This window comes from Galdieria sulphuraria, assembly GCF_000341285.1.
Source record: "Galdieria sulphuraria unplaced genomic scaffold scaf_67, whole genome shotgun sequence".
NCBI classification, from domain to species: domain Eukaryota; phylum Rhodophyta; class Bangiophyceae; order Galdieriales; family Galdieriaceae; genus Galdieria; species Galdieria sulphuraria.
Window position 1 is genome coordinate 32,822 of NW_005178408.1, and position 22,853 is coordinate 55,674.

Here is a 22,853-nt window from a genome sequence, read left to right on the forward strand (position 1 = left end):
TGATGTGCACAAAATCACTTTTATTTTCAAAACGAAACAATCATCCATGTGCTTGCGAATGAATACTAGGCAGCATAGAATGATGACTTTGTTCTTCACTGCTACTTTTCGATGTTTCCGTGTCATTCGGATACTTATTACTCATAGCCATCCCAGATGATGTCGTTCTTGAATAGTGCTTGCCACGTCGACGTCTTCTTTGACTCCTACGTTCTTCTTGAGGTGTGTCTGGATAAGCTAAAATTCCAGCAATGGTTGGAAACTGACGGGAGTCTCTTCGTTCATATAGGATGGTTTCATTCTTCCAAAACTTCAGTACAGGAAAACGAGTTCTTTGACTTCTTCTAACACCTGAACCAATTTGTCTCAAACCATCATCTTCACGGGAAGTTGGCAAAAAACGAAGTTCGCGAGGCTGCCCACGTCTATTTTCAGTTTTCCTTGTTTCCAAGCTTTGTTTATTTTTGCTCGGTGAATTGATTCCTTTGGGCCTCTTTGAAGGATGTGAACTTGTACCTTTCGAATCACAGTCTACTGTCAGTCCTGCTACATGTTGTATTTTGTAAGCATGTTTGGGATGATCGTGAATATCTTGTTGTAAATATATTTCATCTTCATCATTGGCAACCATTTCATAGGAAAAACTCAAATCATCATTTTCAGTAGTCTGTGGAACATCAAAGTCCACTTGTACTGTACAAGGAGTTGTTGTTGATGTATAGCCATCGACTTGTTTTACCCATGGATAGTCCATTTCGTCGCTTTGAACCGTGTTCTGTATACCAGTACTATGAAGAACGGGAGGAGTACTCGTTGAATGGTTGCTTCTCGTATCACTGGATTGTTCCTGTTCATTATCATCAACCTGAGATTCCGGTTTCCAAAAATCTTCCGATGTGATAGTATCCATAGGGTCTCGACTAGCTATAAGACTTAGAATTCTATGACGACGAGGACCTATTCTTTCTATGGTAGCTTGAATGGCTTCTTCCGTGGTTAGGTGAATGGTTTCTCTGGCAACCTTGTTTGTTCGCAACGAACTCTTTCTTTTAGAACTAGGTAGAAGTATTCTTCTTTGTTTTGGCAAGCCATACTTTTGCGCATATTCTAAAGCTTCTGCGAGTGGCAATATATTGGGTTGTTGGGAGTCATATGGCTTTTTCTCTTCTTCCAAGGAATGGATATCGTTAGAATGGACGTTTTCCTTTGTCGGAGACGGTGAAAAGAGTTTTTTCAAATAGGGAGTCTTGATAGTTTCCAAACTTGGGTCCATCAACAAGTTAACTGCAAGTAAAAGACAAACCCAAACCGGGCAAACTTCTCAACGGTTCTCTCATTCAAAAAAAAAAGCAACCCAATTTGCCCGCCAAAATGGACCCGGGGAAGGGTAATTAAAAAATTCCTATTTGAATGATTGGCGAGAGAGAGTCTTCTTCCATGACCCTAAAAAAGTATGACGAATACAAGCCAAATGTGGATCACCATTATTTTCCCAACGGAATCCTGGAGCAGGAAGAATATATACATCACCTACACAAAGTGGTTTTTGTGCATGGTAAATGTGATCTTCTGTATACCCGTAATACCGAATATACTCCAATATCACATCGGTCCATGCTCCTGGTCCAGCAAAATCCAACACATCATATTCAAATAAATCATGTTCAGTCATATTCTTCACTTTCTCTACACATCCTTGAAGTAGCTTGGCAATCAAAGGATGTAACGGTGCTGAAGCAACTGTCCAAGAGGCTAATTGCACGTCTCTTGCTAGAGGCTTGGGTAAGGTTGGATGTGATTGCCAAACAATATCATCTCTCAAGCTTGCTTCATAACCTACAATAAGAGATACGTTTCTATACTCATTGGACCAGTCATAAGCTGGCTTCAAACACAAAGTATCTATATCCGAATACACTCCACCAAATTGTTGCAACAATAGAAACCTCAACAAGTCAACCTTTAAGATAACACGTGGTAGTCTAGAAAAGAGATGGCTCAACGATGGATACAACTGCTCTATCAATTCATCCAAGTCCTCCTTTTCCCACAACAAGTGTGTTGCGTAGGGATTCCAATGTCGAAAACTTTCGATAGAGCTGGCAACTTGTGGAGGCACTGGCTTTTCCGAGTCATACCAAATTTGGTGAATAATACTAGGAATATGGTTGTTAAACCCTACTTTTCTTTTCTCATAAAAAGCCTGAGTGGCTTCAATCGCTTGGTGAAGAATCTTGCTTTTTCTAGGAGAAGAAGTATTCCGTTGCGAAAATAAACGTATCAAATGATTATTACAACTGATAGTCCGTCCATATATATCTGCTATTAAAAGAGTTACAATTACTAGCACTAACAAGTTGAACATTTTGAATATTTTAACTCTCCTTAAAGGCCAACCACATACCATCCTCTTCTCTTCTGATGTATCCAAAAATGAACAATTCCCACAACTCTCAATAGGATTATTGGAGAATAGTCATAGGATAACGTTCTACTAACAGTGCAACATTGCAATCTCTATTTAGTCTTTCCAAAACTGGGTTATAAGGATAATAATCATAACAAGAGCGAATAAATCGACGAACTTGTGGTACAATCAACAAATAATGTCTTTCCAACATATTACAAATTGTATGACGTTGTTCTATAAAGCTTATTTCATTCCAACCTTCCACGAGACATTTTAAGCCTGATTTCAACTGCAAGTATTCCATTTGTAAACAAAGTACATTTCTACTATCTTTCTGTAACTGTGTGACTTGTTCCATAGCTGCTTTAGCCAATCCAATATAAATGGCACTGAGACAGGCAAAGTGCCATGAATGACTCAATAACATAGCCAACGATATTTCACCCTTATGACTTGTAATAAGATGACTATCTTTGACTTGATCAAACACAACAAAAGACATTCCACTTGCTTTAAGTCCATTTTGATGATTCACCCACTTTTGTATTTTCATAGCTGAGGACTTGGGTACCAAAACCATTCCCAATGGACTTTTATCATGATGACTACTTTCAATTAATGGAATAAAAGTAACAAAGAAATCCATCAAAGGACTGGCTACTACTTGTTCAGCTACTCCTTGAATGATCCAAGACTTTGTTTTCTGATTAGCAAAGGAAGAAGCCATCAAAGGATTGCCTTTGGATATATGGGGAGGCAAAATAGTGTAACAAAAACTTTGTCGAAGAGCAACTTCCCAAAACATATCTTCTACAGTTGATGAAGAATACGACAATAACCAATCTCTTAAAAAGCCAATCGTTGCAAAATGATGAGCAAACCCATAAGCAGTGGAAATACAACCGCTACTCAATTCTATCAACACTTCTAAACAGTCTGAAATAGAAATATCTTCACCACCATATTTACTTGGAATATTAGCTGCAGGAATGGCTTCCAATTGGCAACGAACATAGGACTCTCTCGCAAAGGTCCCATTTTGGTCAAAAGTCGATGCCAACTGAGACAATACATTCTTGATTCCCATGGAAGCTTGAATAGTTCGCAGATTGTGATATTTGCGATCCATCAAACGTTGAAAAGTATTCCAAGATTGTACATTCCAACCTTTCATTCTTTCAACCAAGTCAGTTTCTCTATTATACTTCTTATTATTATTGTTATCCAAATGTCCTTGTTCTACGATGATATGATCACTTTCTTCTTTCATCAGTTGGTCAACTCTTTTCCGTGCTCGATAAAGAGCACTTTGAATGCATTCATCTTCCTTTGATAAAACTCCAAGTCGAGCTAATGCTTCTTTGGCTGCTTTCTGTTGCGCTTCTTTTTTGGATTCTCCTTTTCCTTGTCCTACTATGACTTGATCCACTACGGCATGATAAATAAACTCTCTTTGATGAGAAGGTCCTTTGCATGATTTTTCTACATATTCCACTTGTTTGTTTTGGGAATTGACATATTCTTGTAACAACGATTTGTAGTTCCTAGGAGGGTCATTTAACATATCCAACATAGTATTTCCTAATTGAATATAAACAAAGTGGCGAACAGCTTCAAAACCTCCATCCAAATAAATGGCTCCAACAACTGCTTCCAAAGCACCAGCAAGAACGGAAGTGGTATTCTTCAACTTTTCCAATCCTTTCTTTACCACTAAATATTCAACCAACTGAAGCTTTTCAAAATACTGTTCACAAGCTTTTCGACTCACCAAACAAGAACGCATCTCAGATAAGCCACCTTCATCCAAATGTGGAAACCAAGTAAAAAGAAATTCTGCCACTACAAAGTTGAAAATACTATCACCTAAAAACTCCAAACGTTCGTTATTTTGTAAGTCGGTTTTCGTGGACTCCGTTATCTTATCCCAAGTCTCCATATCGTAATGTACTGAGGCATGAACAAACGCTAATCTTAGCCAATGTTTGTGTTGAAAAGAATATCCAATTTGTTTCTCAATACGTTGAATAACTGTGTCGTTTAACACAGCAACTGGATGGTGCACTGTTGGCTGATATTGAAATCTATGAGGAGGACAAAGATGTGACTTTCTATGTGGTAATGAAAAGGTGAAACTCGACCAGCTGTATCTTGAAAGTAAACTCCTTCCAAAGAAACACCATAACCTGGTTGGACAACGAGAAAGCAAAGACATATTCGAATAGGCAAACATATAAATCTTTCTTGTGGTGAACCAATTGGATCTTATGAAAGTAGTGGCGTTGATCAGCGGTGGAAAGGATAGTTTTTATAGTTTATGCAAATGTATTGCTTATGGTCATGAAGTTGTAGCACTTGCAAACCTATTTCCTGAAGACTCTACAGTACAAGATGCGGACTCTTACATGTATCAAACTGTGGGCCACGAAATCGTACAAGCATATGCCAGAGCACTGTTATTACCTGTTTTTCGGAGACCTACCAAAGGGAAAGCAGTGCTTACTACTTTGGGATATTCTCGCCAACCATATGATGAAGTAGAAGATTTGTATCAACTGCTGTTACAAGTAAAACAAGAAATGCCTCAAGTGGAAGCTGTTTGTACGGGAGCTATCTTGTCCGATTACCAACGCAACCGTGTAGAACATGTGTGTTGTAGATTGCAACTAACTTCCATTGCATATCTTTGGAAAAGGAATCAAAAACAACTTCTGCAAGAAATGTTACAAGCTGGAATAGATGCAATAGTTGTAAAGGTTGCGACAATGGGATTGTATCCACGGAAACACTTGGGAAAGCATTTGATCGAATTGGCTCCTTTGTTGATAGAATTGGAGAGCAACTACGGATCTCATGTTTGTGGAGAAGGAGGTGAATTTGAAAGTTTGGTATTGGACTGTCCACTTTTCTATTATCGATTGGTTGTCGATGAAGCTGAAACAATTGTAGTTTCTGATGATCGCTTTGCACCTATAGGCTATTTGCGAATCAAAAAATATCATTTGGAAGAAAAGTCATTACATGTCAACCGTATGCATTGGATAAAGACTCTGGTGCCTATCAAGTCTATGCCAGCTCAGACGAAACAAAGAGAAACAGGCAGAAAGAAAGTTTCACAAAATGATATTTCTTTAATGTACTTGTGCAAGTCTCGTTGGTGCACATCCAAAACATCAAATATTTCATACTTTTTGTGTTGTAGTAGAGCTGCTTCTACAACTGAGGATAAGAAGAATGTCTCGGAAGAAATGAAGAATATTTTGGATGACTTGGAACAATCTTTGAAGGAATGCAGTTTGACTCGAAAGGATATATTCTATTGTCAGTTATACTTGAGTGACATGAGCGATTTCGTTTCAGTTAACAAAGTTTATGCTTCTTATTTTGGAACTGAAGAGCCTCCCGCTAGAGCATGCGTAGAAGTTTCTTTATGTTATCATCAACTCGTTGTACTAGAAGCATTTGCTAGGAAGGGTCCTCGTAAGGTTCTTCATGTTCAAAGCATCTCTGAATGGGCTCCTCCTTGTATTGGACCCTACTCTCAAGCTCATTGTTTCCAACATGTCGTATATATTTCGGGAATTCTTGCATTACATCCTCCTACTGTAACTATTGTACCAGGATTGAATATAGAACAGGAAACTATGCTCTGTATAGAAAATGTGAACCACACTATGGAAGCTTTGCCATGTGGATGGGAAGATATTTTGTTTATCTATTGTTACATCACTCAACCACAAGATGCACAAAGGGTAGCCACATTATTGTATAATACTTATGGAAAGCAATTTGGTTTGTGCATCGTACCTGTACGTAACTTACCTCGAAATGGTTGTGTCGAATTGCAACTCATTTGTGTATCATCCAACGACTCTACTGGAAATTCATCACAATATGATGCCCGTCCGATATGTAGTAAACAAGTTGTCCAAGGAGAATTTCCGATGCTCGTTGCAGATGATAACAAGAATATATGTAGTCTCTCGGAAGATAACTTTCAAGTGAAGTGGCAAATGTGTATCAGTGGTTCTATTATTGTATTGCATGCAACATGGAAACAAGTTCCTTTACTTGACTCGTTCAAGAAACAAATCAAAGCAATATTTCATCAATGGATAAGCTTATGCGAAAAGCGATTGGACCGTGTTGGAGCTCATGTCGCGTGGAATCCGATTGTTTGTAAGTCGTGGTTACCAAAAGATCTTTTTTATGAAAACAACAATTATTCTTTGCAAGAGATAACTGAAGAAATATTAGTCAAGGTACTATCCAACGAGCATTCGATGAACAGGACACCAGTATTTATTATACCCTTGGAAGAAGACGAACAAGTTAGAACATGCCATTTGCAGTTAATATTACAATTGGATGAAAAAGTTAACACATCTAGGTTGTGAATTTCTTAGCAACTGCCATGAGAATACGGTTATTGGCAGTGACTCGAAAGTAACCATACTGCTTCTATCTGAGAATATCAATGAACTACTTGCAGGTTATCTTGTACTTCTTCTATATTCTTCAACAGTTCGGTTATTTCGGAATAAACGAGTCCAATTTTTTTATCTCTTCTAGCAAGTATTTGTTGTAGTTGTTCAATATGTTTCTCCTTTTGAGACATACGTCTCTGAAGTTGTCGTTCGCGTTGTCTTTGTCGGCTCTCCAGTTTTCCTATTTCATCTTCCATGGATCCACAAAGTTTTATTGATGGATGGCGATGTTCCAAGTGTCTCTTTTCTGTCACTGCAACCTTGAGAGCGAGTTCCGTTCTACTTAATTTTGCTTGATAATCTTCAATTTCATCACTGATAGTTGCTTGTCTGGTTTGAATTTCATCAAGATTCTGCCCCGCTTTTTTTTGTTCTTCCAAGATTCTCATTTCCAAATTGTGAATGCGGTCAGCATTTCTATTAGGGTTTGAATCAGCATCACAAAGCAATCTCTCCAGACAATAGAATAACAAATCTACATAATTTCGACTAGGCGTTTCTGAAATGAAAACAAGGAACTGCTGAACATCTCCTTTGTATGCCGCTTGAAGACAGTGTTCTAATCTCTGAATATGATTCGAATGTACATCGAAGAAGGATCGAAAAGAAAATTTACCATGATATGGTGGAGAAGGTATATTATTGGTAAAAGAGTCTGGTAAAAGAACAGAAGATGGAGCTGAGCCTTCTTCTTCTACAAATGAGCTATGTTCTTGTCTTGACAATGCTGCTGACTGAAGTACAGTAACACTGCTATTGTCTTTCTGTTCTTTCTTTTCTGCAAATACTTGTGTGTCTTTTTGTTCATATGGAATCCTAACTTTTTCGTCATGATTAGGAGTGGATGTATGGTTTGTTAAGAGAGCGGTCCATTTCCCCTCATCTCCTTGCGTACTTGCGATGTTCAAAGTATCTGCGTTCCAAGTATCATTAGATAAACGAAGAAATGACTCCTTGTTACTCATTTCCCTATAATTTTCCAATATTTCTCGCAAGGCTGCAATCTCGTGTTGAATGCTATTTTGGTTTGCCATTTCAACGCCTCTGCTTTCAACACATTCTTGATTGACCGAAGGAGTGTTATGAGTTACTCTAATGTATTCTGGCTTTTTGCCATTTTGTGCCCGATCCGATTTTCGCATCGGCGATGAGAATGACTCCGTTTGGCCTTCAGACTGAGAGTTCTTTTTAAGCCCAAGTTGCCGCTGCTGCTGTTGTCGTTGTCGTTGATATTCCAAAAATTTTTGTTTCAGCCTGGCAGAGATGAATGGTACAGATATTTCATTTTGTTCTATTTGAGCTGACGAAGACTCTGGTTGCTGTACTACGTCCTTGGTAAGAGGTTTTGCCAGCCCTTGTGAGCTTTCCTGGTCTTCAGAATGTTCACTGCGTTCAGACAACAGCTTGGCTGGTGCTGAATCCAAAGGTGACACAACTTTCAAACCTTGAGGAACTTCCGGTTCGATAATATCTATGACTTGCTCAGATTGCTGCTTTTCTTCGGGTTGACTCAAATCAAGAACTGGAATGAACGACTGTGTAGAATTCTTACTCGCCTGACGACCTTGTGATACGAGCTGTATGGGTGGACCTGGAGGTAGTCCATTCGATAATTTACCGCAAAAAACGAGAGAGACAACTTACTGTTTTCGTTGGCTTTTTCTGTTGCTTGCGATACCTCTTTATCGGCCATTTTTGGTTTAGTGGACTGTTCATGCATAGTTCCTCTTGTAGAACTAAGACAGTTGTTCAAATGTTGCGTCTCTTCTTCATATCCATACATTAGATAGTATTTGATTTGCCAACAGTGGCAACTTACCAGCCTTTTGGTAAATCTGTGGAATTGAAGCAGCCGTTTCTGGTGTAACACGCGATTCTGTTCTGATATCAGTTAAAGTTCACTCTCCCCAAATTCTTTCAACTTACGGTGTCTTATTAAATTATTTTCTTTAGATGGCTCCAACTTTTGTTGCTTGAAAGTTGTATTATTTTCAAGTTTACTTTTGTTTTTCTTGGCAAGGGAAGAAGAGAAAGTATCGTTGGCAGTTTGTTCCACAGCTTTCAAATAAGATTCCATTCGTTCGTGAAAAGCATTGGTTGGCATATTTGCTTTTGTTTAACAAAAAATATATTCCCAAGACTAATTTACGCAACCTAACACGTAAGAAGAAGAGCCAACCAAGAAAAAATGTGAAATTGGCGCCAAAGACACGTTGAATGAACTTTGGGTACCGAAGCGGCATCTTCGGATTGCTTTTTGTGGATGTAGTCTGTTGTGTTGTTTTCTCATTCTTATGGAAATAGCACATTATCCATACTTGACGTATATTTTGTTTTTGATAAACTATCGAAGAGATATCACAAAACAGGAAAAGCGAGTCAGTTACTGAGCTAAATAGATACGAAACCATCCGTATCTTCTTCTTGAAGGATATTTCTCTAGTGAATAGTTATCTACTCTTTTGCTCACAAGGATTATTCAATGAATATTTTCATAGGTTCTATTTACGAAAGACGTTCTTTTTGAACCACTTCACGTAAATACTCAACAACCTATTTTCGAAATTGTATCTTTTCTACTTGAATAGACTATTTGTCGTGCACAATGTGTTTTATGGAATTTGTCTTGATTGTGGTTGATTTCTCTATTGTTCTGCTACAATCCATTTCATTCAACTAGTCCTTTTCATGCTTTGATACAGTTTGAACATCATTCCACATACAACTTCGAAGTTTGGAGCGTAAAATTTCTTTCTCGTTCATTCTCATAGGTTTAGACATCTATATCAACATACAGTAGTAACAGGGCCAAGTCATTTCCTCTTGGGACGATTGATTGGCCAATGGCTTCTTTTTTGGATAGTGCCAAGTTGTTTGTTCCATCGCAGTATTCTCAAAGTAGAGTTGTAGGTCTTTCCAAGCAAAAGAAACTAGAAAATATATTGTATTCCAAGTCAAGAATAAGAAATCTCGTTATCGTATCTTGTTCCCATCACAATCGAGGAGTTGAACGAGAAACTCTGATCAAGCCTTGTTATCCCAAGAAAGGTCGTCTTGGTTTTGTTTCTCTATCGTTACGTTTATTATGTCTTATACGCCTTTCATGGGCCAGTTACCGGAGATCTCTCTCTTTATTGCTACCTTATCGCTATAGTTCTTCAGGTCTTGCTTTGTTGTTATCTACCACTTTGAGACGTGGTGTATTTGCAACTTCACCGTTTCTTTCAAGTCTTGTAGAAGCTATGACTATGGTGTTTATGTCTGAACTTGGAGATAAGAGTATGTTTGCTACAGCTTTGTTAGCTACAAGATATCGTCCTTGGTTGGTATTCATAGGTGCTATGGTAGCTCTCACCATGATGACTGGAATTGCTTGTTTTCTAGGCAATGTAAGTAATTATTTCATTATTCTAGTCCTGGCCGAGTACTTATTCATGCTATCGATGATCATTTCTCTAGTTGATGCATCTATTACCTCCTATTTATACTCATTATGGTTCCATTATTCTTTTTCTTTACTTTGGTATCCAAATGATAAAAAATTCGTATACAAAGAATCAACGAGAATCGACAGAGTTGGGAGATGCAGAAAAGTTGGTGGGTAGTTTTAAAGCAGAGAACAGTTCCTTTTGGTCGATACTAGGAAAGATATTTTTACTTATCTTTACTGCAGAATGGTGTGATCGTTCCATGTTAGCAACGATGGCATTGGCATCTTCTCATTCGCCTTTAGCTATCATAAGTGGTGCAACTATTGCCAATGTCATATGTAGTGGTATTGCCGTATTAGGAGCTGCACTTGTATCTTCGAAGATATCGGAACAAAAAGTTTCTTTTGTAGGTGGTTTGTTATTTCTCTTTTTCGGTATCAAGTCGTGGGTGGATGGACCTGAAGAAGAATAAAAAAATTTGTATTGACAATCCTGATTTTGTTTGAGGAAAAGCTTTTCTATGGCTGGTCGTGGGACTCATCTTACCAAACCTGCATGGTTAGTGGAAAAAGAAACTGTGCCACTCAATACGAACAACTCGAACACTTCAGTGAATAGTTTATGGAAAACTGCACAAACTGCAGATGGAAGACAATATTGGTATAATGTTCAAACGAGAGAGTCGAGATGGGAACCTCCCCCTGAGTGGACAGACCAAGAAAAGAAGAGCACTTTACATACAGAACAAGTTTGGTATGAACTAGAAACGGCTGATGGTAGAAAATATTATTTTAACCAATTGAATAACGAAACACGTTGGGAACCTCCTCCCGGAGCTTCCATCGTGAAAGGTCAAGAAGATAAGAGAGCCAAAACACCGGTTTCGGCAACTTCGGTTGGCTCTGTCAGTTCTTCTGAACCCAAGAATAATGAAAATATGTCAAGAACTTGGAAAGAATACAAAACAAAGGATGGTAGAACTTATTTTTTTAATCCAGCAACAGGAGAATCTCGTTGGGAAAAGCCTGCTACAAGTGGTGGTATGGAGGACTGGATAGAATATAGAACTTCTGATGGAAGACCATATTATTACAACAAACGTACAAAGGTTACTTCATGGACTCTACCAAAGGTGCAACAAGATGAAAGCAGGGATAGGAAAGAAACTCAAAGAAAGATGATGGTAAGAAGAGACTTGGGTGGAAAGCAAGACATTGTGCATCGTCCAAGACATCGAGATGGAAAAGTCATGACAGATAGAGAAGCAGAATTATATTTCTTAAAGGAAGCAACGAAGAAGAGAAAGCGAGGCAAATCCAATAGTGAAGTGGTTGGAGGAGATAATACTGGCCACAGCCATCAAAAAAGTGTATCAGATGAGATAGATAACAAGCAAGCTGAAGAGACTTTCATGGAAATGTTGCAAGAATATGGAATAGATGAAAACTCGAGATGGCTGGATGCGATATATTTTTGTTGTTCAGACCAAAGATACTTTGTGTTTCATTCTTATGGACAACGACATTCCTGTTTTGTAAAGTACAAAGCTAAGCGTGCGGCTCAGAAGAAATTGGAGCGAAGCAAAAAAATCTTTCAAGCGAGAAGTGAATTTGAACAAATGCTTCGAGAGAAGATACAACCCAATAAGATTCCAGAAGGAGCTCGAGTTGTTGAGGATTGTGATGAAAGTATTATCACAAGTATAAAGGAAGATCGTAGATATGCCGCCTTAGAAGATGAGAAAGAACGAAAGGATTTGATAGGAGCTTATTTTAGTATAATAGAACGCCAAATAAGAGAAGTACGTAGACAGGAACGCAAGGAAAGAATGTCAAAAGTTCGAAATATTTTGTCGGAATGGGCAGAAAAGGATAGACCTATTTCAGGTTGGTTTTATGGGTTGTTCTTTTGAAATAGAAGACTAAGAATGATGTTTAGAGCCATTAGAAGAAGGAGAAGCAGCTCCAGCAAGAAAGATGATTGATGAACATTCCACATTTCGAGAAGTTTCTGAGTTGCTTGCAGATAATGTTGATTGGAATGCATTGGATAAAGTAGATCGAATGGTTGCTTTTGAAGAGTGGCAAAGAGAAGCAGAGAAATTAGCAGCTGAAAGGAGAGCGAGAGAGAGAGAAGAAAAGAAGCTCAAGGAAAGACAACAACGTGCAATATTTCGGAAACATTTAGAAGAAATGTTAGAAAGAGGAGAACTTATATTATCTACCCAATGGAAAGAAATAGAAAGTATACTTTTGCCCCAACCATGGTTTCAAGAACTGATCCAAACTGATGAAAGTAACTCCTCACCGTTGGTAATCGGAGGCCAAAATGCTGTCGATATTTTTGAAGATTTTATGTTTACTGTCGAAGAGAAAGTTTTCAAAGATAAGAAGGCATTCAAAAGAGCGCTGCAAGAGCTGAATTTTGAAATAGACGAGAATACAAATGTGGAAATGTTGTATGCTTGTCCTAATGCTATGAATGTTTTGGAGTCCAACGGAATTACCCAACAACTACATGTAAAACTTTTATTGGAAGAATATCGAAGAAAATCACAAGAAAAGAAACAAAAAGAAAAGAAGAAAAATCAACTCAAGGAAAACTTTTATGAATATTTACGTAAAGAAGGAACATCAACAGGAACTTCTTCATGGGACTGGAATGAATTACTCAACACAAAGTTATTAAAGAATAGTGTGTTTCAAGAACTAAAGAACCTTGTGGGTGAACCTAGTGTCCGAGATATGTTTGAAGACTTTGTTCGTCAACAAACAGCCGAAAAGAGAAAGAGGGATGATCAGAATCATACAAACGAACCAATTCCCAAAAAACCAAGTCTCCGTGAATCCGGCTCTACTTTTGACAGCGAACGAGAAAAATTGGAGGCGTTGGAACGTCGGAGACAAGAAATACTAGCAAAGTTGCAAGCTGTCAATGAAACTAAAAATGAGTAGCTAAATCTCGGATAAAAATTTTTTTTGTTTGAAACGTTCTTGTAGTGAATTTATACAAAAGATTGAAGAATATGACTTCTTCACAGGAGAGGTGGATTCATAAGACGAATACAGAGAGCTTGAACAACGACAGCCTTGTTGTGGATGTTGAAGTGAATGAAACAAGGCAAAGTTCCAAATTACTGTTAGGAGCAGCTTTACTTTATTCAGGAACAGTCATAGGTGCCGGAATGTTAGCCCTTCCGTTGGAAACTATACAAGCTGGATTCGCTCCTTCTATAGTAGCTCTCATCGTTTGTTGGTGTTTTACAGTAATAAGTAGTCTCTTGGTTTTGGAAGCTACCTTCACAGCAGCAGCTGCCAAAAATAGTTATTGTGTGAGTTTCCTTTCTATCGCTTCTTTGAGTCTAGGTTTCATAGGCCGCATACTGACTTGTGGCTTATACCTTTTCATTCTTTGGGCTTTGTTAGTTTCCTATATTGCTGGAGGTGGAGATATCTTAGTGTTCATATGGTCTTCTGTCGTTCATGCTGGCTTTCAACATTGGGCAGCCTCCTTGATCTTTATGATATCTTTTGGTCTAGTTGTATTCTTAGGTTCGAGTTGGTGTGATTATCTGAACCGGTTTTTGATGGGAGCTATTGTCTTATCCTTTTCTATTCTGGTAGTATGTGGACTACCAAAGGTGCAATATGCTTTTTTGGTAAGGAGCCAACCTTTTGTATTCTTGTTGACACTCAACTTGGAGAAAGGGACATCAGGATTGGTTGGCTATTTGGCCAGGAGCTATTGCTGTCGGTATTATTGCTTTTATGGCACAGAATGTGGTTCCTGTCCTTGTTTCTTATGTGCAAGATGTTATATTAGTTCGTAGAGCCATTCTACTTGGTAGCATACTACCCCTTGTGATGTATATCGTTTGGGAATGGATTGTGTTGGGTATTGTGTCTTTTGAAAGTGGAACGTCCAAGTCCACAGACTTTGTTACAAAAGCACTTAGTATAGCTTCTGGATACCCTGGTTTGGTGAATATAGTGGCAACCATCTTCTCCTTATTCTCCATAGCTTCCAGTTTTCTAGGAGTTGCTCTTTCTTGCATCGAGCTTTATCTAGATTTTATAGACGCATTGCAAGCAAGAGGCATATTCACGGGAATGTCACCAATATGGCGGAGAACCATTTCCGTGATAGGAAGCTCACTTGCACCGTTTTTATGCGCGATTTTTCTTCAAAATGCATTCGTCGTAGCAATGGAAAATTCTGGTTTGCTTGGAGGCTTGAGTATTTATGGAGTGATTCCAGCAGTGGTGGTTTTGATACAACGTGCACACGAAAGATATCCACCTATGCCTGGTAGACTACCTGGTGGTATAATATCATTGAGTCTGTTTCTGCTCTTTTGCATCGCCATTATCCTGTTACAGCTGGCGAAACTTTTAGGTCTAATTAAATAATAAATGGACTCAAAAATACACCATAAAATTTCTGGACTTTGGTATCCCTTTGAAGACGCATTAAAAAGGAGAACAAATCAAGTACTACAAAACAAAGAAAACATCAATTTTTGTTAAAATTGTCATACTTTTATAGCCTGCCAAGATACATGCTTTAAAAACCTCTCAATCTATTGCCTAACAATTTAATTTATTCAAAAAAACTCTTAGAAAATGAAAGAAATATTAATACTTCGGAACTACATTCTAAATTTCGAATAAAAAGTTAATGCAAAAGTTATAATGCTTGTGATACGTCGCTTTTAGATAAAATTTAAGGTTTGATGACGACTGTTTGGGAAAAACTCAACGTTTAAAACTACATTACCGCCTTTTATCTAATTTTTTCATTTTTTAAAACTTTAATGTTTAAACCAGTCATATTCACTAGTTTACATTGTTAAAAGCTCTCAATTTGAAATTAATTTTAATATTCCTTTGCAGCGCTTATTTAATGAACATTTCGTTGCTTAATTTAAATATAATTTTAAATAAATAAAACAATGACCATTTACTTGTCACGCTAAAAGTGATAGTGAAAGACAGGAATCTAACTACTTTTTGTCGACAAAATGACAATGACTTTACCCTGATGGGCTTCGCCTTGAGTCTTTTACCAAAAGTTTTGGTTGCTTCTGAAATAATTTTTTTGTAATAAGAATGACATTGTTTTGATTATTTTTAAGCATTATTGGCTACATTCTAGTCAAGGAAGTATTTTCTTAGTCGATAACAAACATTTTATGAATCTTATGGATAAATTATTGCATGTATTCTTATTCCAAATTAATTGGCATCTGGCATCGAAAACTTTGACATGGATGTTAATGGCAGGTCAAAATTAAGTTGGAATGACGTAGAGAAGGATGAATTTGTCTTGTATTTTTGACTCGTTAAATTTCATGTTTTATTTTTCAGCATGCATAATAATCTTTTTACAACCGTTTTTATGTACCTTAGTAAACTCAAAATATTGGACTCTAAGAAATGCTTGGCGAAGTTGGTGGCTGTTTTTGATAATGCAAATGATATTCTATACAGACGTCTCTTGGGGCCGGACCCAATTTCTCCCAGATTTGGAGTATCTACGATCCCCTCTAAAGCATTGGAGGTGGAAGGAGAAGAAATTCTGTCATCTCTAGTCTTGTATAAATGAATCATTTTCTTCATTGTTCAAAGTAATTTTCAAGTGCAAAAGGACATTTTACAGAGAATATGCAAGACGTTTATGTAGGAGCTGTAGACCAAGGAACTACCTCAACACGGTTTATGCTATTTAATAAACAAGGGGAACCTATAGCGTTTCATCAAGTAGAACATAAACAGGTTTGTTAGAAAGGCTTTGTTATCTCTTCATCAATGAGTATATGACTTGATTGATTAGATATATCCACAACCAGGGTGGGTAGAACACGATCCTGTGGAGATAATCAACAACACCATACTTTGCATCGACGAGACAGTGAAGAAATGTCAAGCAAAGGGAATTCAAACGGTGTGCTCTTTTTTATTTTACTATGTAAAAAGGAATTGACAGTTTTATTTTTTCTAGTCACAAATCAAAGCGATTGGCATAACCAACCAGCGTGAAACCACTGTTGTATGGGACAAGTACACTGGAAAACCTCTTTTCAATGCTATTGTTTGGCTGGATACGAGAACCAAGGAAACTTGTGAAAAACTGGGAAAGAATAGAGACCAGTACAGAGATCTCTGCGGTCTTCCTGTATCAACTTATTTTTCAGGAGTTAAGCTTCGTTGGATAATAGACAATGTCCCCGATGTGAAAGCGGCACTTGAGGAAGGCAGAGCGATATTCGGAACGATTGATACTTGGTTAGTATGGAACTTGACAGGACGCCAGGCGCATGTAACAGATATTACAAATGCTGGAAGAACGCTTTTAATGAATATCGAAAAATTGCAATGGGAACCCAAACTATTACAAGCTTTGGGTATTCCAAAACAATGCTTGCCTGAAATTCGTTCAAGTTCGGAGAGGTAATGCGAAATGTCTTTGATATGGAGTTGATTGAACAAATTGATTAGATATGGCACACTTGCATGCTCACTCTTACAAGGTGTTCCTATCAGTGGAATCCTTGGCGATCAACAAGCCGCATTGGTGGGTCAGACCTGTTTTCGTAAAGGAGATGCCAAGAATACATATGGTACAGGTTGCTTTTTAATTGTAAACACTGGAGAAGGCGAAGGACCTGTTCCATCCAAACATGGTCTATTGACTACACCGGGTTATCAGTTAGGTCCAGACAAGCCTGTTGCCTATGCTTTGGAAGGCTCCATTCCTATAGCAGGTGCAGCAGTTCAGTGGCTTCGTGATAACTTGCAAATCATCAAGACTGCTCCAGAAGTTGAAGATTTAGCCAATTCAGTAAAGGATAGTGGGGATGTATTCTTTGTACCAGCATTTTCTGGCCTATTTGCTCCTCATTGGCGTGAAGATGCCAGAGGTGTTATTGTGGGTCTTACACAATACACTACCAAGGCACATATTGCTAGAGCCGTATTGGAAGCCGTATCTTTTCAAGTTTGTGATATTATTGGTTCTGTAGAGGCAGATTCAAAAGCTACTATTAAAGTTTTAAAGGTAGACGGAGGCATGACGGCTAATAATACTTTCTTACAACTACAATGTGATTTACTTCAATGTCCCATTGTTCGTCCGCAAGTTACCGAAACCACAGTGATTGGTGCGGCATTTGCTGCTGGTTTAGCAGAAAAGGTTTGGTCATCACAAGAAGAGTTGGTAAAACTTTGGAAGGTGGATAGAGAATTTTCGACCAAAATTTCTATTGATGAAAGTAGCCGACGTTGGAAGCGTTGGAAACAAGCTCTAGAGCGGAGCTTTGGATGGATCTAATAAAGTCATTTGTCTGTGTTTTAAAAATCATAGAATATCGAAAGACTATTGTTGAGGTACAACAAACAAGTTTGGATTCTGATCTTCATTGAATTCCAAATATAATTATATGAAATGGCGTTGCATTTTTTCTCAAGGAATGGCGCGAATATCGACGACCCGCCTTTTATTGTCCAATAGGGTGCAATTCGAAAGTAGATGTCCTAGAGAACAATCATCCAACAGGTCGATCTTCGAAAGACGACCCTCTAGTCGAGACAGAATCCAAAAAAAACAATCAATCAAGTACCCAGTTGTAGAGAGAGAATGGAAAAAAGACAACCATAAAGTAGTACAGGAGTGAAAATGAAGAGTGGTTGAAAAAACCAAAGGTTGTACAGAGTGCTTGTGCAAACCTGACCAATGAGAGCATTCTTAAAGTAATCCAGCAGATTTCTAGGGGAGACAACCACCTTTTCGTTCGAAATCAAGTTTTAGAAAGTCTTCAGTTGACTGCCCATTTGGTCAATTTGCTGCAGCTTTGTCAGGGGTCAACAACTTTTCTTTGTCAGCTGATTGACGTGAATATCTTCTCCAAAAACATAATTGAACTGCTTTCCAATTATGAAGGTTCTCAATTGGCATGTTTGAACATTCAAAGTCGTTACTTTTCAGTTACCTCTGACAAAACGAAGCTACTGAATGCGTTCTGTTTTTCTTACGTGGATAAGGCTAAACCGTGCAACATTATTGCATATGTTTTACAGACACTATTTTGTGATGATCCAGAAGCAAGTATTTGTGTTGTCGAAGGAAGTGGAGTAGCGTGCGTATTGTTGGCTGACTTTTGTCACATGTACGGCTTAACTGAGTTTGTGGGAGGAAGGAATTGGCCTGCACTGTTAATTGTATCTGGATTTCCTAGTGGAAGGAATCTTCTAGTTCCAGTTTTTTGATAACTTTTTGTCTATCTTATGAGGATAGCATATTGTCCTTATCCATGTATAATAATAAAATGAATTGTTCTTCTACTTAACATATTGTGGAGTTTTCATGAAATAGTTTCATCAAGAAAGAAAACTTTATTGACTCTTAGCTTCTATATATTATTACACAAGAACAACAACAATTAAGAACTGTCTTCCAATTCCCTTTTAGCAAAAAGAGGCAATACAAAGGCTGCCTGATGTATTTCAGGACAATAATATTTCAATGTTTGTAGTAAGGTCATATCAGGTTTTCTCAAAGGCTGCCGTATGTTATCACGTACCGACTTGGAGCAAATAGCAAAACCGATCTATTCACTTTGTTTTAGCTATCCGATGAAGTAAGAAATAGGACGGCTACCTGTCCTCCAGGATATGTTGGAATCATCGTATAAGCGTATGAAACGGAAGCAAAAATATTTCGACAAGTATCAAGCAATGGACGTATGAGGTCCATGTGCAACCAAATACTTTCTGCTTGACAACAACATATTCCATCTGGTTTGAGTGCAGTATGTAGGCTTTCATAAAACGGTCTTTGAAATAGAACGTCTGCTGGACCTACAGGATCGGAGGAATCGGTTATAATTACGTCAAACGAATGAGGATGTTGTCTCAAATATTCTGCTCCATCTCGATATTCTATTTTGACTCGAGGATCATCTAAGCCAACAGATAATTGGGGGAGATAAGTCTTACACACGTCGACTACCATCTGATGCCAAAGCTAAGCAAGCAAGATTTCTCAATATAAAGCAAACATACACTATCGATTTCACATAATACTATTTCTTGAACGCAATCATGTTTCAGGACTTCTCTGATAACACCTTGGGTTGGAAAACAAAGAGAAGAATGGTTGTTAACGAAGAAGAATGATAACTATAGAATGAGGACGCACCGCCGTCACCTCCACCAATTACCAAAACACGTTCCGGACAGTGGTGACTAAACATGGGCAAGTGTACTATCATTTCCTGGTAAGCAAACTCATCTCGCTCAGTTACTTGGATGACTCCATCTAACACGAGAACTTTTCCATATGTTTTGCTTTGGAAAACGAGAATATCCTTGGAGTTGCCAATCAGTCCATTTGCGTCGCTGTTTTGATACCACTCACTTGAAATTTACTCTTTTCACTGAATAAAACTTGCTCTATTTGTAGAGATTGTGCTTGTCCAGGCCATAACACACTACGCTCCGTAAACCAGTTGAGTTGTTCATCTTGATGATGATGGTTCATCGTCCAATGTTGTTTTATTGTGAATATGAATCTTTTCAATTTTGGATATTCTTTATTCTATGGTATTGGAATCGTTTATCAAAAATTCTTGTAAGAAACATGAGAAAGAGGTTTTAAGAGTTCCATTTCTAGGGTTGGTTTATAAAGATTCCTTTTTTATGTTGTAGTGATAGAATGTATCCATAAAAAGATATCAACAATAGCATATGTATTGTATACTTGTCTATTCAATCACTTGACAGGGAAATATACACAACCACATATACAAATATATATATATATATAGATAGATAGAGAGAGAGAGAGAGAGAACGTCCAAAAGGAAATCACGTGACCTTATCATTTCTTCTTCTATTGATTTTGTTGTTATTGAAGAATTGATGATGTCAGTAGAAGTAGTCTCACCTCGAGAAGCTCAAAAGCGTTGTAAAGAAGAAGGTTGGAAGCTTGTCGATGTTAGAACTATCGAGGAATATAATCGTGAGTATTTTTATGCTTTGAATAACTGAAACAGCTTCATTCTTGTGTTCTATAGAAGGGCATCCAAGTGGCAGTCGTTGCATTCCGTATATGATTAAAGAAGGAGGAGAAATGAAACCCAATAGTTCGTTTCTTTCGGAAGTAAAAAAGGTCTTCCAACCGGATGATAAAATTCTTATTTCTTGTCAAAGCGGTAGACGTTCTTCGATGGCAGCAAAGGTCTTGAAAGAGGCTGGATATTCTCACTTGGCTGATGTAGACGGTGGATTTTCCAAGTGGTGTAGTGAAAAACTTGATATTGAAAAGTAGTGAAAAATAAAGAGTCCTCGGGACAAGTTGTGTGTTGGTGGAGGGAAATGAAACGATGCTTGGAAAGTTGAGCAACGATGTTGACCAACTTGCCTATTGTAACTCTATCCTTTTTTCCTCACAGTATAAGAAACCACTAAGAAATAGAGACAAAAGTATTGGCAAATATCCATCTCGAGAGAAATGTGCAGAGCATCGCCACTCAAGGTTAGGGTATTGGGTTACTATGACAGCAACTCACGACCAAGAATCTTGCCATATTTCTGTTTCTTATACAACAGCACCAGTTCCTCATTTGAGCCATTTTCTGTCGGAACTTGAGAGTTTTCCACATCCCTTTCTTTTGGAAAACGCAACTAGTTATCGACCACTCAACACGAACTTTATTTCAGAACAAGATGCCGTTATCAACAGAATTGTATGGAATAAAAGTGAAACACCGAAACTCATTTTGTATCCTCGTGCTGGTCCAAGAGAAAGAATTGTATTTGCACCAAAGAAAGTAAAGGCAGCTATTGTGACTTGTGGAGGTCTTTGTCCAGGTCTCAATACGGTGATTAGGGAACTTACAGAATGCCTGAGCTACCAATATGGTGTTGCTGATATTTTTGGAGTTTTACAAGGATATCGAGGATTCTATAGCAAAGAGTGGATTCCACTGACAACTGAAAAGGTAGATAACATTCACAAGATGGGTGGAACAGTATTGGGTTCGTCACGTGGTGGTTTTGACTTGAATAGAATAGTGGACTCCATCGTACAAAATGGAGTCAATCAGGTTTATGTGATTGGAGGAGATGGTACTGTTCGAGGTGCAGCAACATTGAGTGAAGAATGCAGAAGAAGAAAGTTGCAAGTTACAGTTGCTAGTATTCCTAAAACAATAGACAATGATATTCCGATCATTGACAAGTCCTTTGGTTTTGATACTGCTGTGCAGGAAGCTTCCAAAGCCATCGATGCTGCACATACCGAAGTCTCTTGTTTTCCTAATGGAGTGGGTATAGTCAAGTTGATGGGAAGAAATAGTGGATTTATTGCGTTGCATGCTTCCTTATCCAGTAGAGAAGTGGTAAGCATTTATCATATGGATGAAATAGCTATTTTCATAGTAGTTAGGATTGTTGTCTTATACCTGAAGTACCTTTTGTTATTCATGGAAGAGGTGGTTTGATTGAATATATTCACAAGTGTTTGATAGAAAGAGGTAAAATGGTATTGGTCGTTGCAGAAGGTGCTGGTCAAGAATATGTTCGTAACCATCATGATTGGATAGATCAGTTGGATGCTTCAGGAAATAAGAAACTGGGAGATATTGGACACTTTTTATATCAAGAGATAGAATCCACGTTTAAGAAACAAGGAATAGAAGTTAGTATGAAATATATCGATCCAACTTATATGATAAGGGCAGTTGCTAGTAATGCATCAGATAATATTTATTGTACTTTGTTGGCTCATTCTGCAGTTCATGGCTCCTTTGCAGGATATACAGGATTTACGGTGGGCCCTATCCATGGAAGACATGCATATATTCCTATGACTGAAATAGTAACTGCACAAAAGCAAGTAGACTTGAGAGACCGCATGTGGTCAAGATTGGTCAATTCAACTGGACAACCTGACTTTTCTCCGAGAGATATTCCAAAAGGCTTCCAAGGGCCTTGTATTTATTCTCGAGAAGAAGAATCCTTTGAAACTACTAAAACAGTGGATAAAGGATTTCCAGGAGAAACTCCTTAGATAAAACATTCTAGCATTTCTATATATCTTACTAGCAATATATATAGAGATATATATATATATTCAGAATTTCATATCTCTAGGTCTCATCCATATATCATGAATATCCACTAAACTAGGACAAGATAATATATAAACAATGCTATCTGCAATATCTTTGGGTTCCAAACACTTCATCGATCGATACAAATTATTGGCAAACTCTTCACCTCCCACGTGGACATAAAATTCTGTTTCAACATGTCCAGGACTAACCATAGCTACTCGAATATTGGAATGGGCTTCTCTCAGTTCCTGACGAAGACAGTCTCCCAACATCTTGACTGCTGCTTTTGTAGCGGAATAGAAAGACAAGGCAATAGGACGATGAGCTGCCATGGAACTTAGGTGAATAATTATACCATCATCGACATTTCTTCTTTTCATGTCTTGAATAACTTCTCTGGTAAGAATAGA

The 22,853-nt window shown here is 37.9% G+C and overlaps 13 protein-coding genes across 13 annotated transcripts; 8 read left to right on the forward strand and 5 right to left on the reverse strand.

The window, feature by feature from the left end:
• Positions 1-4: 4 nt before the first annotated feature.
• On the reverse strand, positions 5-1,369 carry Gasu_59930 (uncharacterized protein). The gene has a single exon (XM_005702838.1). The coding sequence runs from the start codon at positions 1,271-1,273 to the stop codon at positions 41-43; it is 1,233 nt and encodes a 410-aa protein (XP_005702895.1). The 5' UTR covers positions 1,274-1,369; the 3' UTR covers positions 5-40.
• A 5-nt stretch (positions 1,370-1,374) lies between these two features.
• Positions 1,375-2,409, reverse strand: Gasu_59940 (alpha-1,6-mannosyltransferase). The gene has a single exon (XM_005702839.1). The coding sequence runs from the start codon at positions 2,405-2,407 to the stop codon at positions 1,403-1,405; it is 1,005 nt and encodes a 334-aa protein (XP_005702896.1). The 5' UTR covers positions 2,408-2,409; the 3' UTR covers positions 1,375-1,402.
• Positions 2,410-2,424: 15 nt separating this feature from the next.
• On the reverse strand, positions 2,425-4,639 carry Gasu_59950 (ribonuclease III). The gene has a single exon (XM_005702840.1). The coding sequence runs from the start codon at positions 4,623-4,625 to the stop codon at positions 2,463-2,465; it is 2,163 nt and encodes a 720-aa protein (XP_005702897.1). The 5' UTR covers positions 4,626-4,639; the 3' UTR covers positions 2,425-2,462.
• Positions 4,640-4,649: 10 nt separating this feature from the next.
• On the forward strand, positions 4,650-6,840 carry Gasu_59960 (endoribonuclease). The gene has a single exon (XM_005702841.1). It carries the CDS (start codon positions 4,678-4,680, stop codon positions 6,805-6,807), a length of 2,130 nt encoding a protein of 709 aa, XP_005702898.1. The 5' UTR covers positions 4,650-4,677; the 3' UTR covers positions 6,808-6,840.
• A 14-nt stretch (positions 6,841-6,854) lies between these two features.
• On the reverse strand, positions 6,855-8,659 carry Gasu_59970 (uncharacterized protein). The gene is made up of 2 exons (XM_005702842.1): positions 8,542-8,659; positions 6,855-8,488 (listed from the first exon to the last, which is right to left on the reverse strand). Exons 1-2 carry the CDS (start codon positions 8,588-8,590, stop codon positions 6,885-6,887), a joined length of 1,653 nt encoding a protein of 550 aa, XP_005702899.1. The 5' UTR covers positions 8,591-8,659; the 3' UTR covers positions 6,855-6,884.
• A 40-nt stretch (positions 8,660-8,699) lies between these two features.
• Positions 8,700-10,830, forward strand: Gasu_59980 (uncharacterized protein). Its single transcript, XM_005702843.1, has 3 exons — positions 8,700-9,395; positions 9,698-10,286; positions 10,357-10,830. The coding sequence occupies exons 2-3, from the start codon at positions 9,741-9,743 to the stop codon at positions 10,798-10,800; spliced, it is 990 nt and encodes a 329-aa protein (XP_005702900.1). The 5' UTR covers positions 8,700-9,395; positions 9,698-9,740; the 3' UTR covers positions 10,801-10,830.
• Positions 10,831-10,839: 9 nt separating this feature from the next.
• Positions 10,840-13,313, forward strand: Gasu_59990 (pre-mRNA-processing factor 4). Its single transcript, XM_005702844.1, has 2 exons — positions 10,840-12,214; positions 12,267-13,313. Exons 1-2 carry the CDS (start codon positions 10,849-10,851, stop codon positions 13,280-13,282), a joined length of 2,382 nt encoding a protein of 793 aa, XP_005702901.1. The 5' UTR covers positions 10,840-10,848; the 3' UTR covers positions 13,283-13,313.
• Positions 13,314-13,319: 6 nt separating this feature from the next.
• Gasu_60000 (tryptophan/tyrosine permease, HAAAP family) lies at positions 13,320-14,852 on the forward strand. The gene is made up of 2 exons (XM_005702845.1): positions 13,320-13,986; positions 14,036-14,852. The coding sequence occupies exons 1-2, from the start codon at positions 13,354-13,356 to the stop codon at positions 14,735-14,737; spliced, it is 1,335 nt and encodes a 444-aa protein (XP_005702902.1). The 5' UTR covers positions 13,320-13,353; the 3' UTR covers positions 14,738-14,852.
• A 1,107-nt stretch (positions 14,853-15,959) lies between these two features.
• On the forward strand, positions 15,960-17,690 carry Gasu_60010 (glycerol kinase). The gene is made up of 4 exons (XM_005702846.1): positions 15,960-16,102; positions 16,161-16,271; positions 16,329-16,777; positions 16,826-17,690. Exons 1-4 carry the CDS (start codon positions 15,992-15,994, stop codon positions 17,655-17,657), a joined length of 1,503 nt encoding a protein of 500 aa, XP_005702903.1. The 5' UTR covers positions 15,960-15,991; the 3' UTR covers positions 17,658-17,690.
• Positions 17,691-17,769: 79 nt separating this feature from the next.
• Positions 17,770-18,671, forward strand: Gasu_60020 (uncharacterized protein). The gene is made up of 2 exons (XM_005702847.1): positions 17,770-17,942; positions 17,995-18,671. The coding sequence occupies exons 1-2, from the start codon at positions 17,797-17,799 to the stop codon at positions 18,590-18,592; spliced, it is 744 nt and encodes a 247-aa protein (XP_005702904.1). The 5' UTR covers positions 17,770-17,796; the 3' UTR covers positions 18,593-18,671.
• Positions 18,672-18,702: 31 nt separating this feature from the next.
• Positions 18,703-19,959, reverse strand: Gasu_60030 (spermidine synthase). Its single transcript, XM_005702848.1, has 5 exons — positions 19,743-19,959; positions 19,524-19,692; positions 19,388-19,452; positions 18,984-19,337; positions 18,703-18,933 (listed from the first exon to the last, which is right to left on the reverse strand). Exons 1-5 carry the CDS (start codon positions 19,863-19,865, stop codon positions 18,766-18,768), a joined length of 879 nt encoding a protein of 292 aa, XP_005702905.1. The 5' UTR covers positions 19,866-19,959; the 3' UTR covers positions 18,703-18,765.
• Positions 19,960-20,199: 240 nt separating this feature from the next.
• Gasu_60040 (senescence-associated protein Din1-like protein) lies at positions 20,200-20,802 on the forward strand. Its single transcript, XM_005702849.1, has 2 exons — positions 20,200-20,345; positions 20,401-20,802. The coding sequence occupies exons 1-2, from the start codon at positions 20,249-20,251 to the stop codon at positions 20,652-20,654; spliced, it is 351 nt and encodes a 116-aa protein (XP_005702906.1). The 5' UTR covers positions 20,200-20,248; the 3' UTR covers positions 20,655-20,802.
• Positions 20,803-20,849: 47 nt separating this feature from the next.
• Gasu_60050 (6-phosphofructokinase) lies at positions 20,850-22,454 on the forward strand. The gene is made up of 2 exons (XM_005702850.1): positions 20,850-21,726; positions 21,774-22,454. Exons 1-2 carry the CDS (start codon positions 20,881-20,883, stop codon positions 22,395-22,397), a joined length of 1,470 nt encoding a protein of 489 aa, XP_005702907.1. The 5' UTR covers positions 20,850-20,880; the 3' UTR covers positions 22,398-22,454.
• The last annotated feature ends 399 nt before the right edge of the window (positions 22,455-22,853 follow it).